The sequence below is a fragment of the Thunnus thynnus genome, chromosome 17, assembly GCF_963924715.1.
Source record: "Thunnus thynnus chromosome 17, fThuThy2.1, whole genome shotgun sequence".
In the NCBI taxonomy this organism is placed as follows: domain Eukaryota; kingdom Metazoa; phylum Chordata; class Actinopteri; order Scombriformes; family Scombridae; genus Thunnus; species Thunnus thynnus.
The window spans coordinates 22915600-22924299 of NC_089533.1; the positions used below are offsets into that span (position 1 = coordinate 22915600).

General features: G+C 40.3%; 2 protein-coding genes across 3 annotated transcripts in view; both read right to left on the bottom strand.

The window, feature by feature from the left end:
- Positions 1–2362, bottom strand: part of smurf2 (SMAD specific E3 ubiquitin protein ligase 2) — a 51992-nt gene extending 49630 nt beyond the window's left edge. Inside the window, exons 1-2 of one of the 2 annotated variants that reach the window (XM_067571040.1) lie at positions 2118–2362; positions 1800–1903 (exon numbers count right to left, since the gene is read on the bottom strand). In XM_067571040.1, the coding sequence (XP_067427141.1) occupies positions 1800–1851 (52 nt within the window). In that variant the 5' untranslated portion in view covers positions 1852–1903; positions 2118–2362. Of the gene's footprint in view, positions 1–1799 lie in introns of both variants that reach the window. The other variant, XM_067571041.1, reaches the window with a different exon arrangement.
- A 2571-nt stretch (positions 2363–4933) lies between these two features.
- Positions 4934–8599, bottom strand: kpna2 (karyopherin alpha 2 (RAG cohort 1, importin alpha 1)). Its single transcript, XM_067570382.1, has 11 exons — positions 8507–8599; positions 8177–8289; positions 7926–8066; positions 7309–7397; positions 6930–7198; positions 6711–6805; positions 6266–6529; positions 5905–6138; positions 5554–5736; positions 5303–5452; positions 4934–5192 (listed from the first exon to the last, which is right to left on the bottom strand). The coding sequence occupies exons 2-11, from the start codon at positions 8231–8233 to the stop codon at positions 5103–5105; spliced, it is 1572 nt and encodes a 523-aa protein (XP_067426483.1). The 5' UTR covers positions 8234–8289; positions 8507–8599; the 3' UTR covers positions 4934–5102.
- Between the last annotated feature and the right edge of the window lie 101 nt (positions 8600–8700).

Consider the following 8700-nt stretch of genomic DNA (forward strand, 5'->3'; position numbering starts at 1 on the left):
GTGGTCTGTGAGGTCCCGCTCTCGCCATTTTTCCACAGTGGACTCACATTCTTAACATTCCACCAGGAGACCACTGCGGTCCATCTCAAACTGCAGTGACAAACTAATTCACAGTCTAGCGGACTCGTCTAGATTTTAACACGAAACGAGTGTACTAAAAAGTGACATCCCTCTGAGGGGCATCACTGACTGATAAAGAATGTAACCAAGTAAGTAAAACTGGTTTGAAATTTCAAAGCGGGACCAGAAACTAGCAATCTTAGTTGTCAACAATAACTACATAAAAAGGTTATAATATCACGATAAACACAATTCAATCACAATTAAAATTTTGTAGGAAAACGCACAAAATTAATTTTCTAGATTAATTTGTGCACATAATTAATAAACAATGACAACTACTTTGGAAGCAAAGCAACCTAAAAGTGCTCAATTTCAAACTACTGAGTGTATGTTGTTATATCATTTTATGAATGCTTGGTACCTAATTTTTGTGCAAAACCCTTCTCATTGTGCAGTGAACCCTGGATGACTTACGACAACCGTTAAAAAACATTGCTGAAAGCTTGCTGTCCTTGGCCATCTAGCATCTCCAGCTCATTAAATCCATCTCATTAAGATCCCTCCTTGTTGTCTCCACTTATTCCTATCAGAAACAGCACCAGCTTAAATATTTAATTTGGCACTTCCAGATAGAATAGACTGCCCTGGAATTTGATTCAGGTCAGATGCTGGACGTACATCAAAAAGGGCAGCTGTCAGCCCCTTCTCTCAGTCAAAACAGTGTGCTCTCATGTAAACCTTTTTGCTGTTTGTGTTGAAAAGGCACAAACCAAACAGCTGAGGGAGAGAGAGAGAGAGAGAGAGAGAGGGGAGGGAGGGAGAGAGGGAGATGTCCAAACAGACCAGCACAACTGCAGGTTACTTCATAACACATTACTCAGTCTAAAAAAAGTGTTTGAGAGAGGCTAAAACTGTAGAAGTATGAACTCTTCATTGGTTAAAGCTCAACTCAGAGCAGAGCTGCTTTTTGGAGGATGCTGTTTATACTGCAGGAATACAACTTAATAGTGACCTGTTGTAACAACACTAACAAAGGAGGCAGCTGTCCGTCAGTAGGCAGTTATGGGACACTGCTCACTGTTCAGTGGCAGTTGCAGACTCTTGTGACCTGTGGAGCTGCATGTCGTCTCAGCCGAGGCTTGTTCTGGCATAAAGGCTTGATTATAGCTAACTGCCAGGCTATCTAGCTAAGCTAACGACAGCTAGCCAACTTTGTGAGAGTCCGTCAGTCAGCAGAACATTATGATAGTTGGGCAGCACTGTTACACTGCAAATGTTTACATCAATAAAACAGGTTATATTAATAGAAATGGAAGATATCACCCAACATTTTGGTTTCTTGTAGCGACAATCAACTCAATGGAAGGGCAACACAATATACAGCTAGCTACGTTACTCCGGGACCCGACTTATAGCTGGTAGTGGTTACTGGCGACAATCACAAGGTTCAGACTATTTCCAAGAACAATAATATCCACATTCAGCTTTATCTAGCTACAAGTACACCCGCTCAGTTTTTTTTAATATTAGCTAGCTTAACACTGTAAAACAACGTGTATTTAAAATACACTGTAGCTGTACAAAATCATGGAAATCACGGGAGACAGAACCGGCGGTAAGCCAACTCCATGACCCATGGGAACTGTTCATATCCAGCAAATACACGGAGCCATCCTAGCTAGTGTGTGTGGGGGGAATACAGCGTTACTTGGGGATTTAAAAGCATTGCTAGCTACCTGTTAATCGCAGCTTCACAGGGCCATTCCGCCGAACTCCTTGGTTAGACATCTCCTCTTGGTTCCAGCCTTTACTGCACGTAATAATAAAAATGTGACGTTAACTGTAAAAAAAAATGACAAGGTTTATCAACCTCTCCGCCAGTTTTAGACAATAATGGAGTCAAGGCATTGTGGCCCGGATGTGGACTGAACTGCCATAGCGAGAGCTCACAAATGCAAAAGATTTAAAAATAATAATAATTTAAAAAAAAGTGTTGCACTGCTGCAAACTGCATTCACTAGAAATTATTTCTCCGAGAAAAAAAAACGTATAACCGAGCTAGCTGGGAGTCGCGGCGCTGTAACGCGGTGTTTGTCTTCACATCTTCGGAAGGAGCCTGTGCCTCCTCTCCGCTCGTCCAGAGTTGAACTGTTGAGTCCTGCGGTGCAGATCCCACCTCAGGAGGCTGCTGCTGCTGCTAGGAGCTGACCAGTGACGACAACACACTCTGGGGGAGTGAAACATTTCTCTCTCAACATGTGGCACCTAGCTGCAATTCACACACAGATCCCACTGTGTCCTTGGTTTACTTTGATGGCATGAATAAACACTCCCTGTGTTTATGACAATTTATGACTTTACACAGGGGCGTAGCCAGAATATACAGAACTCTAGGACCCCTTTCACCACCACAGTTATTTCATTTATGAGGACAGTGTCATCAGAGACAGATTTAGTGATTTGAGGACACCAGGCAAACTCTGTCTTGCTTTATTTTCACCCTTTCTCTAACTAAGAGCACTTAAAGCTGTGGTTCTCAAACTTTTTCATGTCAAGGACACCTAAACTTACACACATTTGATAAGATTTTGTTTCAAGGTCCCCAATCTGATAAGATTTTTGCTTATAGATGTTTAATTACAGAAATTGTATGAAATCCATCACCAAAAAATTCTGTCATTGTGTTACATATGGAATTACAGTGAAAATAAATTATTCCCCTTATTGCCAGGGAACCCCCTCAATGACACCTGGTGGTCCCCGGACACCACTTTGAGAACCACTACTAAGGTGTGCGATGTCATGAGAAAAAAATGATGAGTCAACCAATGAGAAGGACAAATATCCCTTTTATGACGACCTGGATAGCATTCTGGGCACACGCCCAACAAGCTCACCCATTAAGGTGGTGTAATCTTCCCCAGCTTCAACTGGATTGGCCATAATGATGTTATTATAGTGGCAATGAAATTAATAAGTTTTGAATATGTTCTTTTTTTTTTGGTTCACGTTTGTCTGTGCGCTTACTTAATTACAATGTGGAACCAAAACTAACTGGATCAAATGTATACAATGCTGAAAGTAGAAAGTTTCTCTGAGCTCATTGAAAATGAGATTTTAAGGTGTGGGCCTACTATCATGATTTGTGACATCACAACTAGTTTGGAAACCAATTCTGGTGCAATATTCAACTTACACAAGTGTGATGTGGAGACTTAAAGCCTCCAGTGCACAAACACTGCAAATGAACTTTACAGTGAAGTAGGAGACATCTTACATCCAACAGGAAAACTTCTGAAATTAAATATATTTATAGATTGTAGAACTTTTAATGGGGGAGAAGGAGTAGATGTCATTTTAAGGATTTTAACAAGATAATTTAACTTTTTTTGTGGGGAAAAAACATATCAGACACAAATTATTATTCACAGTGGAGTATTTTATATACGTCTTAAAACATGTCTGGAAGGGATCTTTAAAAGTATGAAAAAGAGGTATTATTAGCACAATGTACTTAAACTGACTTAATTTGTGTTCATAGTGGAGCTTTTCATTCTTACATAATGCCAGATAGTTTAATGAATAATAATGCATCATATTTCATTATATTTTGCCAGTAAAATCTGAATCTGCAATGTAACCAGTAATATTTATCTGTCATGTAAATGTAGTAGTACAATGTTTTCCTCTGAAGTAGAAGCACACAGTAAGTAATTAGTACACAGTTGCATTTTTTTGTGCTTTAGTGATTTGGGGGAGCTTTGTAAGTTATTTTGGGGTACAATGAGTTAGAATAGTAAAATGATTCAATATTTTTCATATCTAAACAGCATAATAAATCTATAGCTGTTTGGGGGTCCGGGCAGTTGCCTACTTTGCCTAATGGTAAAGTCCACCCCTGAATAACATGTGTCAAATTTATGTATTCTTAATACTTTTATTATGAAGAAAATATTCAGTTTACTGTAAAAAGCCTTTTCTAAGGTCTGAACCATAGATGTATGGCCTTTTCCACAGGTAGCAAACTGAGAAGATAGAACCAGAACCGAGCACTGGATGGCAGATTTAGTTTTGGACAAACAGATTTGAACCATATTGCTCAAAAATGTTCAATTTTTCATCTTTATCTCTTCAAATAACAGAACTTGTGTTAGGACAATCAATGCCGAAAAAAAAAAAAGAAACAAAGTGCCTGTTTTTTTCTGACTCCTGTAGGTTACTGCACATCGTTTTGAATATTATCAAAGATCTCATGTAAGACAGACTTTAAAAAAAATGGATGTAGAATTTGTGACATCACAGGATATATTGCTTGCCACCATATTGGCAATTACTAGTCATAAAATGCCAATTTGGTCAGCAGACTGTAGAGCTGAAAGAATCAATCAAAAGGCTGACAGTGATTGGTCAAGTACCAGTTAATCACAGCCCAAAACCTTAATCTTAAGTTTTGATTTCTCCTTATTTGAACAGTGAATCTCAAAACACATTAAATAATTGAAATATATTTCAAGATATGTTGGCATTTATGGATAGAGGCTATTTTAAAAAAACATTTGTAATTATAAATGACTGCAAATGTACTATTTCAGTTATATTGTAAGATATATATTTTGCCTCTTCATATTGTTGTATTATGGGTATTTGACTGTCTTACTTTCAGTTATAGTCATACTTTCCTACTAATCTGCAGGGTTCAATATCTGAATTTTATATTCATTAACAAAAAAGACCACATCTATAATACAGTTTTTTGGTGAGTTTACACCAGCTGACCTTTAAGTACCATAATCCCAAGTCATTATCCTCACAATAATTACTTCATGGTGTTTGAATAAGATTTAAATAAAAAAAATAAAAAAACCCAGCACATGATCTGACATCTTTATTTACAATCATGTTTTATCAATCATGTTAAAACAGTATGTACACTACATACAAAATCAGAACTCCACATTTACATGAACAATGGACAAACAGAATAACGGACAAATAGTAGAGATGAGGGTACAGTATAGCTGAGAGTAGAAGACAGTCATTTAGAAATTGAAAGTGCTCTGGTTTTCACCAACTTGGAACGCATAACCATCAGAGGTTGCTTCTGGGACCACAGACTGCACCTCCTGCTCCTTTAAAATCAGGAAGAAAAAAAAATAGTAAGAACACTCATTGGCAAAAAAAGAAAAGAAGAAAAAAAAATTCGATTAAAATCTGTTCAAATGTCTTAAAAGACACTTACCTCTCCAGAGAAGTATTTCTCAATCAGGTTGAGGGATGCTTTGTAGACCATCTCATTCTCATGACACTGCAGAGCCTCAATCCGGTCCAGACCACCACACTCTTCAATCATTAGACACAGCTTGTCTGATTCCCCAATTTTATCCCCAGCCTGATGGGAAAGCATACATAAGACATCATGTTGACACGTCAGGTCTGGCAAAACTAACACAACTTTTTCCAGTTATATTTTTTCATGACAAACAAACTTACCAAGAAGATATTGGTAATGGCATCCAAAATGACCAGGACAGTCTTGCTGTCCTTGGAGGAGAGCAGATTCAGGAGAGGCTCAAGCACATTGGCTTGGACAAGGTAAACCACCTGCTCGACAGTGCCCCCGCTGGTGAAGTTTGTAACAGCCCACACAGCCTCTTTCTGAGTTTTGTAGTCACCCTGCAGAAAAAAGTAGGGGAGGATAAGTCAGTCAGTAATGATCCATTTGTTCTATGGCAGCTATTTGACTTTGCATCTGCTTTTGACAACAGTATACAGGTAAAAATGAAGTATCCCCACCCCAACCAACCCAGTGAAACAAATCCAACCAAAAACTCAGAATCATACCCGCGCAAGCACATCAACCAAGTGCGGAACGAGGCCTGCGTTGATGACCTCCTGGATTTGGGTGTCCCTCCCTGCAGTGATGTTGGACAGAGTCCAGGCCGCCTCCTTCTGAATGTTTGCTTTGTTGTGGCGCAACAGTTGGGGGAATATGGTCAGGGCCCCGGCATCCAGTACCATCTGAGTCTGCTCATCGGTACCAGTCACAATGTTGCCGATGGCACGCAGTGAGGGCGTCTGAAAAAAGGGGGTGAAAGAGGTTATTTTACTAACCGTGAGAGCTGAAGGAGCTGCCCAACATATGAGTTATGCAAAGAGGCTACCAGAACTGCATATCATCACATGAGTGAGACAACATACGTACTATGACAGACAGCTCTCCAGAGCCAAGCAGCTGCACCAGACGAGAAACTAGCTCAGGTTGGACCACCAACTCAATGCGGTCATTTGAGCCATCTGTCAGGTATGAAACAGCCCAACAGGCGTCAGCCAACACCTCCTTGTCATCATGGTGTAGGAGACGAATGAGTGTGGGTAAGATCTGCTGGATTGCAGTCATAGGAGGGTAGGGGTTCTTGTTGCGACAGAGGTTTGACAGTGTCCATGTCACATTTCTCAGGTAGCCAGGCTGCAAAGAAGTAAAGTAAAAGAGGAGGGCAAGCATCAGTGCATTTGTTTGAGTTAGGGTGCCCCCTAGTGGTCACCAAGGAGAATAAATGCAGTTAATGTATGCGCATAAGGTGAGAATTTTGAACACTTCAAATAAGTCATTAAATAATTAGAAAAAACATTTTATACAAACTACCCACATTTAATGCAGACAGGTCAGGGACTTCCAGCAGACTGATTAGAGGGGCCACAGCTCCATGCTTGATGACCCTGTCTCTAAGACCTGATCCATCACCTAAATAACAGAACAAAAGCAGAAACAGAATATGACCTTTTCTTTAAACCAAATAGTCATGAGCATACTTAGACCAAAAAACAACAAAAAAACCCCCAAAAACAAAACATATTCTGTCAATTACCAGCAATGTTTCCCAAGGCCCAGACAGCTTGCTCGCTGATGTGCTGGTGGGGGGATGTGACCAGGCCAATGAAGGCAGGGATGGCCCCGCCCCCCACAACAGCAGCTGTCTGATCTGATGTCCCAGAGGCGATGTTGGTCAAAGCCCAGGAAGCCTCAAACTGGATTGGAGGGCAGTCTTTCAGCCCCAGGAAGCCAACAAACTTGGAGATCAGGCCAGCACTGATGATCTGGTCAATGGGAGGATGCCTCTCACGTGACAGCAGTTTCCTGCATTTGGGACAATACAATAAAAGTGAGTCATTGTCACAGTACTGTATTGTTTCTGGCTTTGCAGTAAAGCTCAATGTGCAGTGTTCTTTAATGTTATTTTATATTACCGTGCAGCCTGCGTAGCCTGGAGCTGGGACTCAACGTTACCGCTGTTCACTCCAGCGACAATCTCTTCAACTGTCCACTGCCTGGAAGTCTGTCAATTGTCACAAACCATGAGTCATGAATTTTGATGAATACAGGATAGATGAAAGGCTGTATATTATATTACACATTATAAACAAATGCAATATCTCTTCCAACCAGCCCCTATCTGTCAGAAAGGAGTTGGTTTAACTGTGGTAATTTGGAGACATCACTGTTTGTGACATCTTGATACTGGTTCCTCTTATTTTGTCCAACTTCCCTTTATACTGCACCAATGTGGAGACAAAATATATTTAGTTTCAGTGACACTAAAAGTCTCAAAGATCACCATACAGCTGAATAAACTCTTCACAGCCACATATGTTGTTTTGTGACTATTCTATTAGATTATAGTGGTGTTATTGTCTTGTACAAGTGTTCAAACTCGATTTTTTTTGTAGTTTCTACAGGATGTCAATCTGTGTTCTTGCATCTTGGTTTTCTTCTCCAAGTGAATTTGTATTCAGTTAATTTGTGCACCACACTGAACCATAAAAAGATCCTTTCCTTAATCTCAATAAAGGCTTTGAAGGCTTACCTGACTGTTTTGGCTTTTCTCTTGAAGAGGGGAAGTCGCCTCCTCAGGAAATGCAGCCACATTTCGTCTTTTGAACATCTGATCATCTTTCTTCGCCTTGCGGAGCTCGACGTTGACCTCCACCCTCCTGCGTCGGAGCTCCTGTATTTTTTTTTTTTAAAGACAGAGTCACACATGTGTTAGTGCCACTAACGATACAGATAAGATGGGAAAAAAAGCAGTAAATGGACATGCTCGGGATAAAAACTTACATTGGCATCTTTGCCTTTGTTCTTGAACTTGTTCAGACGAGCGACGTTCTCAGACATTTTCAGGTGACGGAGAAGTTAAGCAGCAGTGGAAATAAGGTTTTGTGGAGTAATTCCTGCACACAGAGTTAAAAAAAAGTTAACTACTTGTAGCTGCCTCGTGATACTATAACATGCCGAATATCCGCCTGTTTGACATTAAAAAGCCCCACTGTCAGCAAGTTCAGGTTGAATAAATAATAAACAGCTCAGAAAAACATCAAACTGTATATTCTTTTGCAGAAAAATACATTCAATTCTATAAAACTACATAAGCTGTCGGTACACGCTTACCTGACTCTCTCGCAGAAGTTGTACTACGTAGAAAGAGCCGCACAGACCTTTAAATTCCTGCAACAAAGCCTCCTGATTGGGCTGTTCGAGTGAAAGCATCCAGCCGCCTCCGTTCATTGGACTGTTCATAAAACGTCACATAGCGCACAGGAAGCGACGTCACTCCTCACAACATCGCGAGTGAATCTGACTCT